We start from the raw sequence: 21,601 nt of genomic DNA, 5'->3' as shown, positions 1-21,601 counted from the left end.
TGGGTTTAGCAAGGGCCCCTATGTTTTCAGTGATAGGGGCACACATGAAAACAGGCTCTCTTTAATTCCCTTCTCTTAGGGAAAATCTCTAATTTTCATGCTGCTGCTGCTTTTCTCTTCTCATCATCATCTTAGCAACCAACAAGTAATCAAATTGGCTTAAAATATTGCAATAAAACCCAAACGCTGTGGGAAAAAAAATTATTGCAAAGACTTCTCCTTGGGAGAAAGTGCTCAGAGGGAGATGCAGGATTCCTGCTGCCCTCCCCAGCTCTGGATCTGTTCAAAACTGTGGACTCATGGCCAGACAGAAATTCTGACCTCTTCTTTGGAAATGAAAAAACTGAGGCAGGAGGAAGTAAATGATTAATTTCCTCTAAGGATACCTGAAAATTTGAAACGTGGATAGATGTTTTTGCTATAGATACAAAGCAGTTTAGGACCAGCTAGCTTATCCGATGTTAAATTCAGATCTTTAGAATTCAGATGTCTCTGTCACTGATAACTTTTCACCATTAGGAAGGTTCCACAGGTGATGCTTAGGTAGTTCATCTTGGGCAGCTTAGAGTTTCTAACCTTGAGACAATTCCAAGAAACTCTAATCTGCCCTGCTGACTCTTAAAATGCATATGACAGACTCATTCCCCAGTAATATTACTTCCTTTATTGTATCGGAGTTTAAAAATACTTTCAGTAATTTTTAAACCAAGGGTTATGTGTTTATCATAGGAAAAAAATGAAAATACATATTAAAAAAAGGAAAAAACCTACAGTTCCATCACCCAAAGATAACTACTGTTAACATTTAAATAAATTTTATGCTATATATATGTATAAATGTAAATGCATATGTATATACCTGTCCTATTCATGTTTTTATTAAAATGTTATTTTGTAACCATATATTCCCTTAATAATATATTGTAAATTTCTTCCCTTGTCATTAAATAAGCCTCTACTTCACCATTTGGCACCATATTATTCCACTGTGTGAATGTTCTGTGATTAACTTAATTTTAAATTATGAAATATTTTACTCATGCAAAAAAGTTTACAGAAGAATAGTTTAACCTCTATTAGAGGTTAGAGGTTTGCAATAATTAACAAGCTGTGTGTCAGTTTCCCCTGATATGCATTGGGAAAAAGGTAAACCCTGTCCCCTGTGTGGCACTTTCCCACAGGTTAAACAAAGGAACCCCAGAGAGACAGGAGTAAAGGGAGATAGAGATCTTCACCATCTGCATATCAGAGGGAAATGGAAATCTTTACTACCTCTACCTACATATCAGAGGGAGATGGAGACAGAAACCTTCACTATTTACAAACCCATGAAAACCTTACAGATCAAAAGAAACATTTGCTTCTGCAGCATTCCAAGAAGCCATAGACTCCCTCAGCCCCCTCCGACTACCTGACTCAGACCCTCAACCCCCCTCCAACTAACTATCGTTTCCCCACCTAGGAAAGTTCTGTATAAATTCAAGTCCCGCCCTTCCAGGAGTGGGCTGAAGTCTCTCTTCAGACCCCCACCATGCTGGTGGGGAGACTGAAGTCTGTTCTTCAGACCCCCTCCACTGGGAAAGCTTCTCAGTAAATAAATTATTTGCTTATGGTCAATCAGTCTCTGTGTCCCAATAAGAGCTGTATTTTCTCCAGCACTCTACATCAGGGATTCCATTTCCTGGAGATATATAGTAATATCAGAAAATAATATTTGAATGTCACTTTTCAGTATACAGTGCACGTACATTATTTCATTTGGCCCTACCCACCACCAAGATTGGTACCATGCTTAATATTTTCCTCATTTCATAGAAAAATGAAATAAAGCCTAGAGATGCTAAAGGATTTATCCAATACCCTAAGTGTAGTTCATGTTAAAGAGATGACTGGGCCCGGGAACTAGGCAGCTCTTCCTGAGGGGCAGCCGAGGACGTTGGGACCAGCAGAGCAGCCAGGCAGGTTTCCTCCCCCTCCTTCCCACTTTAGCACTTCTTACATGTGTGATTCCTTTCACGGCTATCTCGCCTAAAACCCAACGGGTTTTCTCTTTTCATCCCTGCTGCTCACCAAAGCCTACTACACAAAAAATAGTTACTGCTTGGCGAGTGCTTGAGTGAATGAATGAGTGGGTATCATAGAGTTAAGCAAATTGCTGAGGCTGGACTTTTACAGCTTTCTAGATACAGATGCGTCTCTTTGCAGTTCATACATTTTAACAAGAACCCATCTTGGTGTTGTGAGTGTTTGTACTTCTGCAGGTTTTGTTCACCACTGCGAAGCTCACATATTAATGCTTGGAAAAGTATTGTTCAAAACAAAAGCAAGGAGAAACTGCACACTAGATTACCTCCACCTTTTTCAGTACCCTCCACCCTAGCCCCAACTGAGATGAGTCAGGCTCTCCTTACAGCTACCTCCTCCCCCCAGTTGCTTTTGTGATATCTTTCATTTGGAACTACTTGATAATTATGATGTTTATGATGTATCTCATTTTCATGTTGTAAAAATGAAAGCCTAGTTTAGCAGCTATAGCATAGTTTATGAGGATCATTTGAAGTGCTATGATCATTGATTGTGAAAGTAGTATAGCAGAATTTTAAAAAAATTTGAGAACAAAACTAAGAATCACCTGAATCCTCACCTAACAAGGCAACTGTTTTTATTTTCACATAATCCCCTCAAGGTCTTATACATGTGCATACATTTATTTTCATAGTTGTCACAGGGAGTGTGCAGTATTGGTTCCTGCTTTTTCCAGTTAACATTATTGTAAGAACATTTTTTCCATTTTTCTGCATAGACTTTGTAATTACATTTTTAATGACTACATAATCCTCTATTGAGTTGATATACCAAAATGTACTTGTACTATCCCCTGTGTCTGGCATCTAAGATGTTTCTGATTTTCTATTCACCCATGATGCTGCAGAGCAGATTGCTGTGCGTGTAGCTTTCATGCTTGTTGAATGATTTCCCTAGGATACCTTGCCCTGGGTAGGACTGCAGGGTCAGAGTATGGCCATTTTTGTGGTTCTTGCCATTTTGCTTCTCCCTAGGTTGTTCCAGTTGATGTATTTACTGATTACAGTGAAACCTCATCAGTATAAGTTCTTGTTTAAATTTTTTGTTTGCTAATTTAGTCAAAGTAAAATGGTACTTCAGAGTTGCTTTATTTTGCATTTCTTTGATTATTAAAAGAGATTAGCATTTTCCCCAATATTTACTTTTCATGTTTCCTTGGATGTGAGTCGTCTGCTTATACTTATAGTTCTTTGCCTGTTTCTAGAAATTGAGGCCTTGATATTTTTAAATTAAAAACAGTGAACTCTTTATATGCAATAACTATTGAACTTTTTCATGTGTGTTTCACATATTGCCCAGTGTTGGGTTTGCCTGTAAATTTTAGGTATTTGTAGTACAAAAATTTTTATTTTTGTGATCAAACCTGTCATTGTTTTTTTTGGTTGCTTCAAAGCTTAAAAAGCTATCTTTCCTTTGGAGAGCTGATAAATATTTAATTCTACCTTCTGCTATTTTAAATTCTTGAATTCATCTGGATTGTATTTTAGCATAAATCGAGTTGCAAATTACATTTTTTCCAAACTGCTAAACAGCTATTCCAACCTTTATTGTTCTCTTCCTTTCTCTGCAGGGATAATACACCAGATGAAAGGTGACTATGACACTGCACTGAAGCTCCACAAGACCCACCTGTGCATCGCCCAGGAGCTGAGTGATTATGCTGCCCAGGGCCGTGCCTATGGGAATATGGGCAATGCCTACAACGCCCTGGGCATGTATGACCAAGCCGTCAAGTACCACCGGCAGGAGCTGCAGATCTCCATGGAAGTGAACGACCGCGCCTCGCAGGCCTCCACTCACGGGAACCTGGCGGTGGCCTACCAAGCCCTGGGAGCCCATGACCGGGCCCTGCAGCACTATCAGAACCACCTGAACATCGCCCGGGAGCTGAGGGACATCCAGAGCGAGGCCCGGGCTCTCAGCAACCTGGGTAACTTCCACTGCTCTCGGGGAGAGTATATCCAGGCTGCCCCCTATTATGAGCAGTATCTCCGGCTCACCCCTGACCTTCAGGACATGGAAGGAGAAGGGAAGGTCTGCCACAATCTCGGCTATGCCCATTACTGCCTTGGAAATTACCAGGAGGCAGTGAAGTACTACGAGCAGGACCTGGCTCTGGCCAAAGACCTTCACGACAAATTGAGCCAAGCGAAAGCCTACTGCAACTTGGGCCTGGCATTCAAGGCTTTGCTGAATTTCAGTAAAGCTGAAGAGTGTCAGAAGTACCTCCTGTCCCTAGCCCAGTCCCTGAATAATTCCCAGGCTAAATTTCGAGCCCTAGGGAACCTGGGTGATATATTCATCTGTAAAAAAGATATCAATGGTGCAATCAAATTCTATGAGCAGCAGCTGGGCTTAGCCCACCACGCAAGTGACAGGAGACTGGAGGCCAGTGCATATGCAGCCCTGGGCACCGCATACCGTATGATCCAGAAGTATGACAAGGCCTTGGGTTACCACACACAGGAACTGGAGGTTTATCAGGAGCTGAGTGACTTGCCGGGGGAGTGCCGAGCTCATGGGCATCTGGCTGCTGTCTACATGGCCCTGGGGAAATACACAATGGCATTCAAGTGTTACGAAGAACAGCTGGATCTAGGGCAGAAGCTGAAAGATCCAAGTCTAGAAGCCCAGGTCTATGGCAACATGGGCATCACAAAGATGAACATGAACGTGATGGAAGAAGCCATCGGCTACTTTGAGCAGCAGCTGGCCATGCTGCAGCAGCTCAATGGAAATGAGTCTGTGCTGGACAGGGGCAGGGCCTACGGCAATTTGGGGGATTGCTATGAGGCCCTGGGTGACTTTGAAGAAGCCATTAAACACTATGAGCAGTATTTATCTGTTGCCCAAAGTCTGAATCGCATGCAAGACCAAGCCAAGGCTTACCGGGGCCTAGGAAACGGACACAGGTAAAAATGACAGAAGACAAATGTGGTTGATAAACCTGCAGAAAGAGCAGTTGTGTTGGTAATGGCAACTTAATGTCTTTGTGACTTAATGTCTTTGTGACTTTCATAGACATCATCTCATTTGATTCTTCCAACAATTCTGAGAATTACTTGGGTGGTATGATTACCTGTGTGTGTTATGGAGGGGGAAACTGAGACCCAGAGAGGTTGGGTTCATGCCCCAGATTACACAACTGGAAAGGGACAGCTGAAGGTCAAATCCAGGACTTTGTGATTCCAAAGGCCATGCCTTTTTGACTGCATCATAATGGGCAAGATAAAAGAGATCAGGGCATGGGAAAGGCAAATGAATCAATTTAACTGAATTTTCTGAATGCTTTCCACATAATATGAATAGATGATGTTTCTTAAAATGACATTTGTGCCCATCGATTACTTGAACCCCATTGTATGATTTTTAGGAAAAGCCTTCTGATAATGGGGGAGTGAAGGAGCATGTGTTATGTACTGTGCATCATGCCAGGCACCTCATGCAGAAATCTCACTTAATATTTATAGCAATCCTGGATTACTCTATATCCACAATCATCTGCTATGGGATGTAGGATTTATTATCATCCAGAAACCGAGGCTCAGGGGATGTAAGTCACGTGCCCCACACAACTGGTTTGGTCTGTGGCTAAAACCCATGTTCTTCCCACTCTTACCATGTCATCTCTTAGCACAAAAGGACACACTGTTAGCCAAGGTGATGCTTTTCCCCTGATCCTGTGGGGAACCCAAGTGGTGTCTATGTCTACCTCTGTGTGTCTGCAGAATATACAACCTCTCCAGACAGAAAGGGGATTAGGGCTCCTGGAGTGGAGCAAGGGCAAAGGTCAAACTAAATCATCACCCACAGAGTGCTCTGAGAAGCTCAGGGTGAAAGATTTATAGTCATTGTAAAGTAATTTCAAAAAAATAGTCTAAGCGGTAGTGGAAATTGGGAGGCTTGAAGAACCAAACAGTCCACTTGCGATCATTGTGCCTATTAATATATTTTATGTTTCCTCTGGGGTGTATATCCCATTGAATCACAAGCTCTTGGGAAGGTCACTAAGGGATGACTTTTGAATTGCTTTCCAGATTATGAAATTCTCCTGCATCTCACTCTAAGGGCACATGATAGATTTTAGCTAGAAGAGGAGTTAAGAGCTTCTATAGTAAGTGACAGTGACAAATGCTTTTCATTTTCTCAGGGGCTTTCACATGTCTGCACCTGCACAAAATAATATCATTGCTTTTCTGTCTACATCCCTACAGGGCGATGGGGAGCTTGCAGCAAGCCCTTGTGTGCTTTGAAAAGAGGCTCGTGGTTGCCCATGAACTCGGGGAGGCCTTCAATAAAGCCCAGGCCTACGGAGAACTGGGAAGTCTGCACAGCCAATTAGGGAATTACGAACAAGCCATTTCCTGCCTTGAACGCCAGCTGAACATTGCTAGAGAGATGAAAGACCGAGTCCTAGAGAGTGATGCAGCCTGTGGCCTGGGGGGCGTTTACCAGCAGATGGGGGAGTATGACACAGCCCTCCAATACCACCAGCTCGATCTGCAGATCGCAGAGGAAACCAACAACCCCACGTGTCAAGGCCGAGCCTATGGGAACCTGGGCCTGACCTATGAATCTCTAGGAACCTTTGAGAGGGCTGTGGTCTATCAAGAACAGCATTTAAGCATTGCTGCACAGATGAACGACTTGGTGGCTAAAACAGTGTCGTATAGTAGCCTCGGAAGGACCCATCATGCCTTGCAGAACTATTCCCAGGCAGTCATGTACTTACAGGAAGGTAGGTGAAAAAGCCTATTGAGGTTCCTTATTCTACCCACGATCAAGTTCAGAGTCCACTCAGAAGTAAGTATAGACAGTTTAAGTGGCCTCTGTGTAGGCTGAGGACCTCAGAGACCACATTGTCAGCTCAACTCCAAAACCACCAGGCAGCCCATGGTATTACTCAGGTATTTGTTGTCTAGAATCACTTACTCAGCTCTCTGAATCCAGGTGGTTTTATTCTCAGCAATGTCTAATGCTGCCCAAGTTGCTAATACCCCTCCTTGCTTTTCAGGGCCCTCTACTGGGTAAACAATACATTCTTAAACAAGACAGATCAATCATAGGAAAATACCCATCTGCTTCAAACCCTGTTGTCCATTTAGAAAATATCTAAATGGTGTCAATTCTAATATGGCTTATGGGATCTAATCCAGAAGTATCAATCTAAGGGTCACTCGAGCATTAGACCAAGCTTCTTTTCCAGCGTATATTGCCCACTGTACTTGGGCTGGTGCCACGACAGTCTGGTTTCTTTCAGACCTAGAAACTCTCCTCCATCGTCAAGTCCCATGCTATTATCTGAGTGCAGGCAACTCTTTGAAAATGCCCCCCTCCCAAAGCAGAAATCCCTACAACCTCTGTGTTTACACTTCTTTTGTTTTTTTGTTTTGTTTTGTTTTGTTTTGTTTTGTTTTTCTGGTTTATGTTGTATTTGATTAGGTTTGATTCAAACAAATTCTAAAGTGGCAGGCTACCAAATGCCTACCCCTCTTAGCAATGAAAGTGACATTAAGAAGATACAGTAGTATTTTTACCAAAATTAATAAAAGCTTAAAAACTACTACTGAAAGTCATAAAACACCATGCCAAAGGTTGTCACCAACCTCTTGGTCCCTGAACATGACGACCTCCCTTCAGTGGGGGTAGTTCTGTGCCTAGGCCAAAATTTCATCACAAGATGGAAACACGGGCCTTCAACCTCCTCCTTAAAATAGTCATTTTGTTATAACTTACGGTGGCCATATGGTGTTTTAAATACTAATAGGAAACAAATAAGTCAATTTATGAACATGAAAAGCAAACTGGGATATGAAGAATAAGGAAAGGGAGGAAACATTCCAAAAACCTCAGATACGACATGATGATACTGTCACAGGCCTCAGAATCTTCTTTATGTCCTAAATAAATTGAGCCACCAACAGGAAAAAGGTCACCTTGATGTGGGCTCTGGGTGGGAGGCTCTTTTGTCTCTTCAGAGATAACCTAAGCTGTCTGATTTGTGGGTGTGAGACGGTAAGAGGCTGCAGTCCTGCCCTAGGTGACAATGGCAACTGACTCCAGTCCCAGGAAACAGTTTAACAATGCAAGGTCTATAAACTTTAAGTATTTAGGGGAAATGCAAACCAAATATGCTAAAAGCTTATCTAGAATGTATGAGGTCCATGCTAAAAGCTTACCTAAGATGTGGAAGATATATATGCTAATTCAAGCCTATTGAGAACTGAAACAAAGGGACCATTTAAACTTTCCTCTCTGTATAAAAGAAATTTGAAAGTCTTGTTCCCAGCTGGGGATTGAAACAGAAAGCTCCCAAGCCCATTTTTCCTTCTCAAAATCATTCCTGAGTCCTGGCCTCTCTATACGCAAATAATTGAACCTCTCTCAAATTCTGCAACAACCTCAAAGAGAATGCTATGAGATTTTTAAGTTGCTGGACTCCTTTTCATCTTCTCCTCCTCATCAGGTCTTGATACTGTTGTCAAACTTCTACACACTTCAGGCATCAGGGTGTTGAAAGCGGGAACAAGGTCCACGAGGGTATCTTGCTTTTGTGCACTTATCTGGTGTGCTATTTCCAGGGAAGGAGCTCCTTTACAGAGTGTGACCAAGATGGATTTCTCTCAGTTGCTCTCAGAGTTGTCCAGCTGCCCTCACCAATAAGACAGTCTTTGTAGGTTGATAGAAACCATCAAAGCAGATGCATATGGATTGTGGGGAAGACTTCTTTAGTATCTAACATAGGTGTAGTGCTGCGGTTTCTCGGGTTGTGCCTGCAGCACCTGAGCGGTAGCAGCCAGGGGTGCCGCGGTAGCAGCCAGGGGTGCCGAGGAAGATGTGGAGCCACTGCGGAGCCACCAGCCCAGGGCTCTTCGACATGGTCCTGTCTTCCTACCTCTTCGCAGCTCCCCTTTTATCTACACTTCTTTTGTTTACCCTCCACCTCTCACACAGGGATGGGACTTTTTACTCTTGCAAACACTTCCTCTCACACAGGCACATTGGTTCCACACTGGAAGGGAAGAAGGGCAGATCTGATGCTTCTCGGTTCACCAGTAAAAGGAAATGGCTGCTGATTTCAGCCAAGACTTCTCATTTACAGTTTCCATGTAACTTTGCATATATAGTTTATTTAATGTTTTAATTCTCAATAACTTTGAGAGTTTATCTTTTATTCCCATTGTACAGCAAAGTCAACTGAGGCTCAGAGAAGTACAGTGATTTGATCATGACCATCAGTTGGTCAGTGGAGGTGAGGCTCAGCCAGTTGCACTGAACCCAAAGCCATTCAAAACCCTGCCTGCAGTAGTTTCTAACCTCTCAAGAACAGGGAAGGGTTGGGCCATTGTATTCTCTGTTATTCCTGAGCCCCTGGTGGAAAGGGAGGGAACGAGGGAAGCAGGAAGCAGAGTGATGAATGGGTGAGGAGCTGGATGGTTCACTATTCTTTGCATAGACCGGGGATTGCTCTGGCCTGCAGGCCGACATGTTTCTGAGAGGCTGGAAGCCACTTCCCAGACCTCATTTGGCTCCCACTCTAAGCAGGCTATGCTCTGCCTCGATGCATTAAATATGAGTGCTGGCCTTTGTTTTCCTGAAACTTAACTGTGGTAAGATTCCAACAGTCTGTTGGTTGAATTTGCAAAAACTATTAAATTCACACTTAACATATGACAATCTTTCAGCTATGTTAGTTTGTAGTTCCTGAAATACTGTTTTCCATGAAGCAACTTCTTTGCTTGGGACATTGTAATGTAATTCTGTATTTATGGAAAACTCATTAGTTTTGGGTTTTGTATGTGTGCGTGTGTGTGTGTTTTAGGAGGTACCAGGGATTGAACCTACAACCTCTTACATGCACAGCACATGCTCAACCACTGAGCTATACCTGTTCCACTCTCCAGTTTTTTTTTGTTTTCTTTTTCTTTTAAGTCTTGCAGAGATCTAAAACTTATTTGTACTATTGTTGTAGAATTTGAGAGAGGCTCAAGTATTTGTGTATAGAGAGGCCAGGACTCAGGAATGATTTTGAGAAGGAAAAATGGTTTATTGACGGCCAGCCGGACTCGGGAGCTTTCAGTTTGAATCCCGAGCCCCGAACAAGATTTTCAAATGTCTTTTATACCAAGAGGAAAGGCCAAATGGTCCCTTTGTTTCAGTTCTCAATAGGCTTCAATTAGCATATATATCTTCCACATCTTAGGTAAGCTTTTAGCATGGACTCCAGACATTCTAGATAAGCCTTTAGCATATTTGGTTTGCATTTCCCCTGAATACTTAAAGTTTATAGATCTTGCATTGTTAAACTGTTTCCTGCTCCCCAAGGGCAGGACTGCAGCCTTTCATCATCCCACACCCACAAGTCACAGATAGTTTAGATTATCTCTGAAGAGACAAAGAGCCTCCCACCCATAGCCCACATCACTACCTCCAAGGTGTCTGTTATGTGAATGTGCTCCACAAGAGAACATGCAGCAGATACCTTTCCTCACAGGCCACACCCTGAGCTTTGAGCCGGAACTGGCCCAGGTGCAGAACCCCTGAAAGGTCCTTTGTGAGTGCTGTGAGTCAGCTCTGCAGCCATCTGCAGTGAGGAAACTGTTCCATCAGAAACCAGTCCAGTGTACCAGCTCCCCTGGCTTTCAGATGGTGCTTCTCAGCATCACCCCAGCAGACTCATGGGTGGGGCCTGGTCTGACTCTTCTGAATAAGTTCTGTGACTCTTCTGAATAAGCTCTGTGAATAAGGCATGGACACCCTTGGTTAAAACCACAGGGTTGTTCAGCTTTGTCTCTTTTGTCAAATGAAGAAAGAACGCCTGGAACAGTTTAGTTACCTGGGATTAGGAACTGGTTGCTGACAAACCAGGCTCTGGGATAGCTAAATGGGTGGATCAGATTCCTAAGAGGCAGAAGCAGATAGAAGCTGGGGCAGAACAGATGCCATGCCTGGCCAAAGGGCTTTTTTTTTTTTTTTAAGATACCAGGGATTGAACGTGGGACCTTGTGTGTTGGAAGCCAGCACTCAACCACTAAGCCACATGAGCTTCCCTGAGTTGGTTTTTTCATTTGTTTTGCCTGTTGTTTGTTTTTGTTTTCTCAGGAGGCACTGGGAACCAAACCTGGACCTCCCATGTGGGAGGCAGGTGCTCAACCACTTGAGCCACATCCACTCCCCTCAGAGTGCTTTTTTTTTTAAGATTTATTTTTTATTTCTTTCTCTCTCCTTTCCCCCTCTCCTCCCCCTCCCCCCAGTTGTCTGCTCTCTGAGTCCATTCGCTGTATGTTCTTCTGTGACCACTTCTGTCCTTTTCAGTGGCACCGGGAATCTATGTTTCTTTTTGTTGTATCATCTTGTTGTGTCAGCTCTCCATGTGTGCAGTGCCATTCTTGGGCAGCCTGCACTTCCTTTCGCACTGGGCAGCTCTCCTTACGGGGTGCACTCCTTGCGCGTGGGGCTGCCTTACGCAGGGGACATCCCTGCGTGGCACGGCACTTCTTGCGCGCATCAGCACTGCGCGCGGGCCAGCTCTACACGGGTCAAGGAGGCCCGGGGTTTGAACCATGGATTTCCCATGTGGTAGGTGGACGCCCTATCCATTGGGTCAAGTCCGCTTCCCTCCCAGAGTGCTTTTAACTCTTTATTGCTGAACCCCTCACCAGGGTGTGTCCTGGCTGCTGGAGATACAGTGGCAAAAAAAAGAAAGTCTCTGCTTTTACAGAATGTACTTCCTAAGAGGGGGTTACCTCGAAGAGTTGTACTTAGAACTCAACACCCAGCCTTAGCAGAGACACCCATTTTGAAGAATTAGTGTAGTTAGCTTGTCGGGGATTAAAGCATCCAGGATCCTCCTGGTTTTCACCTAAGAACCATCTTCTTTCATCTGTGTTCCTTTTAAAGGGAGGTTTTTAAAATGTGGAAAATTTTCAAGTATTAGTTTTATTACTCAATGACATGATTTAAAAGTAAAATGCTGTCTCTATTTCTGAGCCATGTATATTTAACTTCAACCTGGGTGTCACTTTTATTAGCCTCTCAAATGCCTCAGTTCCTGTCTGAAGTCTGAAATTGCACAGGCCCAGCATGCTCAGAGGCAGGGTCTATCCACCATGAATTAGATTAGTAGACCTTTGTCTGTTCAATTGTAGTGTGGGAGCATACATGCTGTCTTTCTGCACATTTTAAGTCCTATATACAGAGAGAAAGTTCGTGGGGGGTGGGGTGGGAGGGACTGATGCTGAGACTGCTGAGGGGCCAAGACAAAAAATGGATGCCTGCAGATTTGGCTCCCACAAAACCCCAGTGGTTGCTGGTGTCCAATGCTTGCTGTGGGTAAGTGACCCAAACTGCAGGTGTCTATTTGAAGGCCATTAGAATGAGAACAGTTTCATTCAAGGCTCATTGAAGGCTTTTGACTGCACTTGTCTTGACATCCTGCTGAGGGCACATCAATGTCTCAAGCTTAAAGGAAAACAGATTGGACACAAAATGTGTCAGTAGCATCAATAACAGAAGGCTGGGTCAAACGACGTATTTTGCTTTCTGGGGGGCATCATTTGTGTCTCCCATCAATGCCATTGGCTGCTGTGCACGTGTAATAGGAAGAAAGTATTATCTCAGCTTATGCACTTGACTATGGAACTGTCAGGAAAAGATATTGCCAGCCAAAGAACCAGGTTAGATCAATTTATAGGCGGGAGTTTTCACTTGCAAAGCTAAGGATTTCACATCTGAGAGGTGGCAAAGTTAGGTTCCATTTGTTTCAGTGTTTCTGCCTGCCCTGCAAACCTGTCTCTAGCTGATAACCATTGCTTGAGCTTCTGCTGGGGCACCTTGGAGTGTCCTGGAAAGGTTGCTTCCAATACAAAATTTGAAAAGATTGCTTACTCTTCCTTGGCTGATTAAGCTCTTGTCTTGAATTCTGTCTAACTCTGTTGTTAACATTCTTTATATATACCTGAAGCAGAATTACCCTCTTAGGCTCCTTGGCAGAGTAGAATTGTGTGTCTTTTGTGTTTCCTTAAAATTTCTCTGTCTGGTTTCAGGTTTAAGGTTAGCTGAGCAACTGGGCCGAAGAGAAGATGAGGCTAAAATCCGTCATGGTCTCGGCCTCTCCCTTTGGGCTAGTGGAAACCTGGAGGAGGCCCAACACCAGGTGAGCAAAACCCCTGACCCAACTGCATTTTGTTTCCAGAAGCAAGGAAGAATTTGGGATTACTATCGTGGTAGTTATGACATTTTCCCGGGGTGCTGACCTCCATCTACCTTTGGGCTTACATGCTGGATTTTCATCCTGTACCGTCCCAGAAGTATTGCACCATTAGTAAAGATTCTTGCTCACTTATATAATAGATTTCTCAGTAATTTCTTTGGAATTCTTTTATTATGTGCCACTGTTCCTTATTAAACCTTAATATGAAATTTTATACATTTCATGACAAAAGTAATCCAATAATTTGTAATTATTGCATTTAATGTCTTTGTAAGCATCTAGTTAAATCAATATATACTTTCTCGCTTGCTCTCTGTCTCACAGTAAATAAGTCCATTTTTCTGCTTATGTACAAATAGTTGAAGTCCATTATGCTAGTTCTGAAGATGAGAAAGATATCTAGTTGTGGGCTACCTTTGTTAAGGTGGAGGAATTGTGAGGCAGCTACATCTCATGTCATACACTCATTCGTTTAGCCAGTTTGTGAGTACTTTGAAGGATGCTGTGCTGGTAAAGGAGAAACAAGGATAAGTTAATCAAGTTGCTACCTAGAAGTGCCCACAAGAACTTAGGACATAATGTGACTGAATTTGTTCCAGAACATCCTAGAATGTTATAGTAATTTATTGTACTTGCTAACCCAATAAAGATAATTTGAAGAATTAATCCTCTAATTTCCTAGTTGTAAAATAAAAACTTGTGTTTCTATGGTGATTTAGGATTTTCCCATTCATTCATTGAATTTAGTCCTCAAAATAACCCTGTTGAAGTAGAATAACAATCCCTTTTTTAAAGAGGCAGAAACTGAGGCCCTAAGTCATGCCAAAAGTCACAGAGTAAATTAGTGGCAGAGCTAGGAATACGTTTCTCTCTCCTAGTCCAAGTCTCCTAGTCTTAGGATTCTATTTTTTTTTAATTTGCATAAACTTAAGATTTGATGGTATGTTTCCAGAAAATAAGTATCAGAGTCAGAAAGTCTTATGGGCTCACTGCCAGAGAAATGCATTAGAGCAGCGGGGCAGTGTCTCCATTAGGAAGGTCAAACCTCCAGTCCCGAGGGTGTTAGTCTGAGTTAGTGGGTGTGGGGTGCTGTTTCTAGGGTGGCCAAGGCTCCCTGTAGAGCTTTCCCAGGAAGACCTGACTTCCTGTGGTCTGTGAAGGGCTCCACAGCCCTGACCTGCCTGCAACTGCTGAGCCTTCCTCCTCAGAAGATGGCTTCCAGCCACTCCTTTCCCTCCACACTTGTTCCCGCTCTAATCCTTCAGCACAGTGAGGTGTGGGGATGGTAGATATGGTCTCTTGATGATAAAAGGAGAGGCTTTTTGTTTTAATCAAAATTTGGCACTTGGTTGGACTAATAGCTGATTTTTTTTCCCTGAAATATATCTTTCAGTCCATAAGTCTGCAGCCCCTGACTTTTAATCCCCCCCATCTGTCAAAAATTGATGACTTAGACTATAATTTACAGGGAAGATTCATTTCAAGCCTTTAAAATAATATCTTTAGGTCAGGAGTTCTTAACCAGGGGTCCATGAGCTTGAATTGAAATTCAAAACAACATTATTCTTGTGGGGATGTATTAATGCAAGTGTGATATATTTATTGAATAATACACAGTATAGTGTGGACTCAGTAAGGGGTCTGTGGTTTTCACCTGACTGGCAAAGGGGTCTGTGGAACAAAAAAGGTTAAGAACCCCTGCTTTAGGCTGTGCACCAAGATGTGAACAAAAAGCTGTCCCTAGTCTATAAACGGTGATATTTTGTCCCTTACCTGCAGCTCTACAGGGCATCAGCCTTGTTTGAAACGATCCGACATGAGGCACAGTTGAGCACAGACTACAAGCTTTCCCTCTTCGACCTGCAGACGTCATCCTACCAGGCCTTGCAGCGGGTGCTGGTCAGCCTAGGTGAGAGGCACCAGGGTTCCACCTGGGGTGTGTGTGCACATCTAAGTCATTTTGTGATCCTTGTAAACAGGATTTATTACAACAGACAGTGAAGCCACAACGCAATCCAGCCATTTAACATTCATTTATTTGTTCAACAATTATAGAGTGCCTACTGTGTGCCGAGTGCTGACTCTGAGGAGTTGAAGCCAAGGTTCCTGAACTTAGGAAGCTCTTAGACTATCGAGAGACGTAAATCAAAAAGTCCTCTTTATGGGTCGAGTGAACTCAGGTGCTGTGGAAACAAAGTGGCTTAGCAGTCAGATCCAGGAGCTAGAGAGGTGTCCTGGAGAGAGGGAGCCATGACCCAGGTGGTAGTGGCAAGAGAGAACCAGGCGGGAGAGGGAAGTGAGCAGAGACCATCAGTTCCTCGTGACTGGGGCAAAGGCTGAGGAGACCCCTGGCCTCTTCTCTAGTCCTCAGCTACACCTCTCTTGCTTTTGCAGTCTAGTAAATGCATCTACTAAGGGGCCTGCCCTCAGGCTGTGGCCAGCAGTGATGGTTTCCCCACCTGTGGGATGGTGGCTCTGCATACGTGCCCTCGCACTGCTGTGCATGTGTCTTCCCTCCACAGAGCCTTAACTGCAGCAGTGGCCCCTTCCAGCTCCCCCGTCCTTCAGCTGCCCTGTCCTCTGCCTTTTCCCTGGCCTGTCCATCTCTCCAGACTCTTCTTTGACCCAGAATCTGGGTTGTGGAGGTGCTTATTGGAATCAACAATGCCTTCCAAGTTGGAGGCCCAGGCCTTTTCAATAGCCTGCCCCTTGCTGTTTGTATGTGAATACTCAAGCTTCCCCTTGAAAAATGTGTCTATTAAATATGCTCATGGCCTGAGATTATAATTTACTATCTATTATAATCACAGTGTTAAGTCTGTCTAGCACTTTGGGGCTGATTTTCCAACGTGCACAGAAATTGTCCCTGCTGTTCTGGTTAATAACTTAATAGTGTAAAAGAAGATATTTGCATACCCGCATGTAAATCCCCACTTTCTGCTAATACTGGAGCTATAGGAAGCAGGGTACCCTTGAAGTGTTGTTTGGAGCGGCAGCATCTGGTCTCTTGCTTCTGCTCTCTTTCTCTTCGCACCTCTTTAGCTCTCTCTTTGCACCTCTCTTTAGTGCCTCTTTGTGATGCAGGCAAACTGATCCAGTCCTCTGCATTGAATTTCCTTCAGCACTTACAAACAATCCTCACTTTAATAGTATATCCTTTTAGGCTTTTTCTATTTTCATACTATACTTTAGCTTCTAAACTAGATTACAGTCGGGAGTTTCTTAGAGGCAGTGGGATTGAAGTTGGATTGAAAGGCTGAGGAAAGTTTGCCAGTCAGTGAAGGGGGAAGGGCATCCCCAGTTGAGGGAAAAGTATGTGTGCAGGCACAAAGGATTAATTTGGGACAATGTGATGCCTAGAGGGGCTGCATTGAGGAGAGACTAGAAAGATGGCCAGGAGGCATGTCGTGTAGATTTCATCTCCCAATGCCAAGGCAGAATCCAAGTTGGGCAGCGAAGTGAGAGAGCAACCAGAGGAGTGATGCAAAGCATCAGGTCCAGAGAGTGAAGTGAATGGGGTATGAGGTGTCAGATGCTAGGGGGTCAGGGAGCAACCCTGGATGTGGATCAGAGAACAGGCAGGGCTTAGGACAAGCGCTGTGAACAGAGTCGGCTTTCCCACAGTGCTGGCCGCAAGACAAACGGAAGGTGGCGTGGAATCAGTAACACTGAGTCTAAAACATGGGGTTTTCCAAGAGTGGATGCTGTACTCATCACCTGAGACTGGAAGTAGAATTTGAAACAGTGTGACTGAGACCCTGCGCCTCTTAGAGGGCAGAAGCCATGAGGTTCTGTCAGCATCTCTGGCCCTCATGGCCCTCTGTGAGCACGCACACTCCTCAGCCTGCCCCTGTGTCTCCTAGGCCATCACGATGAGGCCCTGGCTGTGGCGGAAAGAGGACGGACGAGGGCATTTGCTGACCTTCTGGTGGAACGACAGACAGGACAACAGGACTCTGATCCCTACTCCCCGGTCACGGTGGATCAGATCCTAGAGCTGGTTAATGGCCAGAGGGGGCTAGTGCTATACTACTCCCTGGCTGCTGGCTACCTGTATAGCTGGCTGCTGGCTCCTGGGGCAGGTAAGAGCTATTTCTGCAGCAGCGGGGCCATCATGACACTGGATCCTGAAATCCAATGAGTAGAGGTAGAAGAGGTGCATCTTGGTAGCTCAAGCTAAGGTGCTGATGTTGGGCTTCGGCAGAACCTCAGCCCTGGTGGATATTCCAGAGTGGGGTGTTCAGTTAACAAGACAGCCCAGCTCTCTCATTCTCCACAGAAACCCCTGCTCCTTGCCAGTGAATGTGGAAGCATTTATCAAGGAAGACCAGAGCAGGAGGATTAATTTCACTAGCAGCCCTATTTGTAGGCAACTGTTGTTCATTAGCTGATAAAGTGATGACTGTGAGTCCTAATGAGTTCTTTCTGGATATGATTTAATAATTGTGACCCTTTGTCATGGTAAAGCTAAAGAGACTAAAATGATAATGGCAACTCTACCACAGTATTTAAATGAAGTCTAATGCTTGAAATTTCTGAGTCTAACAGAACCCATTTTTAACCAGTTCTGTTGTAAATGTTTCAGAAGTAAAAATCCCCTTTGATTAAATCCACCTTAAATGTTCAGACTGTAATAGTTTCACTAAATACAGAACCACTAATTAGCTGTTATGGCCTTATTTTTTGCATAATAAAATGCTGATGTCTTTACCATGTTGGAAACACACCAGATCCAATTAGAGTTTATTGAGTGGGGAAGTGGATCCTATAATTGGGAATCTTGAAGAATGGGCTCCTTGAATATCTGTAAGCCAATTTCAAAAATTCAATTGCCAGAGAGATTTGACAAGATTTTCTTGATTATGCATCTGTCCCTTTGATTTAGAAAAAAAAAAAGGCTGGAAGACAGCTTCCAGATGCATCTTAGGGTCTGAGCACTGAAGCCTATATATTCTGTGCATTATATTTTATCATCTTTCCCCCCTTAATTTCATATTCTTTATAGGCTTTCTCACAAAGAACATTCTTACCCTCCTACCTTTTAATGCCAAAGGTTTGAAATTGTGATTTGATTTTCATGGTGACTTGGCCAATATCTGCCACAGTAGAGTCCCTGTGTATCACAGTTCTCAGACTTGGCACTAACACCATGAGGACAAGGTTGATGACTGGGGGGTATCCACCTTTTTCTCTCTCTGGTTGTTACAGTTGGGGGACATGATTTGACAGGTGGCGTATCCAGATCCCCATAATAATGAGCCATGTATAATGAGGCTCCTATTGTTTCTCTTTCCCTTCCTCTTTGCTCCTAATGAGGCTCTGAAGCTTTCACTGGAGCTCTGGTCCAATCAGAGAAGACCAGAATTTTCCAGGGCTGACACACTTCATTACCATTTGAGAATATGTCCTATGTTTATTGCCAGAAAACCACTGTGAATTGCCTAAGTTTCATTCTGCCATCATTTTTCACTCTTTTAATACATTAATGACTATTGACTAGTTAGTCTGATTTTTAAAAATTGTTTAAAATGTTTTATCTGGCCTTGAAACCATGTATTTATTTTGATTTGCCTTTGTCAAATGAAAGGCCTTTGAGTTACACAATTTTCCCTTGGCTAATGTTCAGGATTTCAGTTTCTACAGAGAATGTACCTTGGCATATTCATGCAGTATTCCTGAGGGGAGACCTTCCATAGTTGGTGCTTCTGAGAAGCATCTCTTTTGAAATACATATGAAGTAGTCATAATTCTAGGAGCTTCTGAATGTATCATCAAAAGCAAAAGCTATGTCTTGAACTTCCTAAAAGCCCTCTTGAGACCTTGTATTTTGGATTTCTTCACATGATTTGGAAGATGGCATGCTTGTCAAAGAAATATAGCACTGGCATCTCTGTCCCCTACTCTCTACTTCTCTCCCCCACAACCATGTATAATGTTGGCTATGCTTGTCTTGGCTCAGGGATTCTGAAGTTTCATGAGCATTACCTGGGTGATAACACAGTAGAAAACTCCAGTGACTTCCAGGCTGGCAGCAGTGCAGCCCTCCCGACAGCAACCAGCTCAGCCCTAGAGCAGCACATCACCAGTGTCCGGGAGGCCCTGGGCGTGGAGTCTTACTACTCAAGGTAGGTAGTAAAAAGTTCCCAGGCTCACCTCCAGATACAATTTCAAAGTTTTTTGGTTTTTTTTTTTTTTACAACCATCCTATATGAGCTAATGGAAAGAAATATTTTGGCATTCGTGCTTTTATACCCAGTCTATTCACAGTTCCTGTGGCAGAAACAGGTATGTGTCCCTCCCCAGAGTCCCAACCCCTTTGCTGTCTTTATTCTTTTTTGTTGATTTCCCTTAGACAGGGAGAGGCCTCATCAGAGATAACTACTCTCTAAGGAGGGTTCATAGACTGTTTAAGCATAAATAGGAGTTTGAATTTCACATACCAGCAAATTAAGGTTGAGTTTTGGGAGATTATAAACAGATTCATAGTAAGTTTGTTTATACCACAGCTGAACATGTTTGAGAGAGTAGTTTAGCACCAGTGACAAGATATGTACATGGATCTGTGTGTTGAGAGGCTAAGATGAAGGACATTAAAGTCCCAAATATCAAGAAGAAAGAAGGGAACTGCTTTTTTACAAAAGTTATATACTTATAGAAGGTCTATTATTTTATTATGATGATTATTTTATATATAGAAGATAATTTACATAGATATCCTACTTCTGGGGAAAATTAAAAGATGAGAGTGTCTTAGAACTGGAGGATAACCCAATTTCCCTGGCACCTCAGTGCTCCTGCAGTGATTAACAACCATCAGGAAGATCTATTTGTCAGAGAACCTGCTCTCTTAACTTGAAGCTCCCTGCAGTATCAGTTCCCAAGAATATCTGCTGGTCTCTTGAATGAAATCATTTGTCACCATGAAAATCCTGAGGTATCTCTAAGATTTCTCAAATGATGCTTAGCCCATATTGAGTGTATGGTAGTCATTGCCAGCAGCTGGAATGGTCTTTGCAGTTGTTGTGAAATTGGGGAGGAGTTCTTCAGAGAAAAGTAATCGCTGGACCATGTGATGTCAAGACTGCAGGGGGCTGCAGTGCTCATCTAGTCCAACCCCTTCACCGAACAGAATCCAGCACGAAAAGTAATGTGCTGACAGCCAAGTTACGGCACAGCCAGGATCAAAAGAATCTAGATCTCACCCAGACAACCAGGCCAGTGTTTGCTCTGCTTTTAATTATCAAAATTAATATCACATTTTGAGAAAATAGCCAAAGCGTGTAAGAATGTCATCTCTAGCTTCTGTTTTTATGAAGTATGAACAGGCTTTCGCCACATGCCCACATTCTTGTCTTATTGCTCTTATAACTGCTGTTGTCAAACCCAGGGGGCTGACAGTAGGGTCTCCCCCAAGCACTGGGAAGTAATAGTGCTGGTGAGATTTAAATGATAAATCACCATAAAACTGATTAGAACAGGGGTATGCAAGGCTGCCTCTAGACAGAAAGGACTTAGGCCAGTGTAATTAGACTATGACCTGGCCAAAGGTGTTGTATATCCAAAGCAAGAGTTAGAGAGGAATTGTTGGCCATTGCCTCCCATTTAGAAATACAAAAAAGAGAACGTAAGCAAGGCAGAGTTTGGCAGTGCCCATTTTTGACACTGTCAAAGGGAGAGAGAATCCTGGCTAAGGGGCTTGAAGTTCCTTTGGCAAGGCTGTTCCTGTGGTGGGCATGCAGTCATCATGCTCTCTTGTCTTTCCCACAGTCCCTCCCTTCCACATGTATTTGAGTGTCTACTCAATGTACAAGATCTATGTACTAGGTCTACTATGTGCAAGTATCTATTCAGTGTCCAAGGCACTATTCTAGAGATTGAAGAGAGTAATGAACAAGGGCAGATATACTCCCTGATCTCAGGGAACCAAAGGATAATAAAAAGAATATATAAAACCATCTAATTAAAATTGTAGTAAGTACTTAATTGAAAATTCAGGGTGTAGTGAGAATGTGTAAGCAGAGGAGTTGGGTGTAGGGTGGGGAGCCTGTCTGTCCTGGGAGTTGGAAAGTCTTCTTTGAAGAGGAGATGTTTGAGCTGAGCTCTGAAAATGATGAGAAATAAATAAATGAAGGGCATCCAAGGCACAGACTTAAGTCACCTTGGTGGAAATCCCTTAAATTGTCTTCCTATTTTTCCTTCTTTAGCTCCCAGGCTTCCTAGTTAACCTTTCAAAATGTCATTTGGTTTCTTATGTAAATTGACTTGCAGGTAGAAAATGCACGTAATAAACTGGTAGTCTGGTTT

The 21,601-nt window shown here is 43.3% G+C and overlaps 1 protein-coding gene across 4 annotated transcripts in view; it reads left to right on the top strand.

The window, feature by feature from the left end:
• Positions 1–21,601, top strand: part of TTC28 (tetratricopeptide repeat domain 28) — an 876,415-nt gene that overhangs the window by 764,115 nt on the left and 90,699 nt on the right. For all 4 annotated transcript variants that reach the window (XM_004461701.5, XM_004461702.5, XM_012526449.4 and 1 more), the window contains 6 exons: positions 3,656–4,997; positions 6,300–6,823; positions 13,131–13,240; positions 15,077–15,206; positions 17,161–17,379; positions 19,257–19,422. In XM_004461701.5, the coding sequence (XP_004461758.2) occupies positions 3,656–4,997; positions 6,300–6,823; positions 13,131–13,240; positions 15,077–15,206; positions 17,161–17,379; positions 19,257–19,422 (2,491 nt within the window). The remainder of the gene's footprint in view (positions 1–3,655; positions 4,998–6,299; positions 6,824–13,130; positions 13,241–15,076; positions 15,207–17,160; positions 17,380–19,256; positions 19,423–21,601) is intronic.

Source organism: Dasypus novemcinctus, chromosome 19 (assembly GCF_030445035.2).
Source record: "Dasypus novemcinctus isolate mDasNov1 chromosome 19, mDasNov1.1.hap2, whole genome shotgun sequence".
In the NCBI taxonomy this organism is placed as follows: Eukaryota; Metazoa; Chordata; class Mammalia; order Cingulata; family Dasypodidae; genus Dasypus; species Dasypus novemcinctus.
This window is presented reverse-complemented; position numbering and strand designations above follow the sequence as displayed.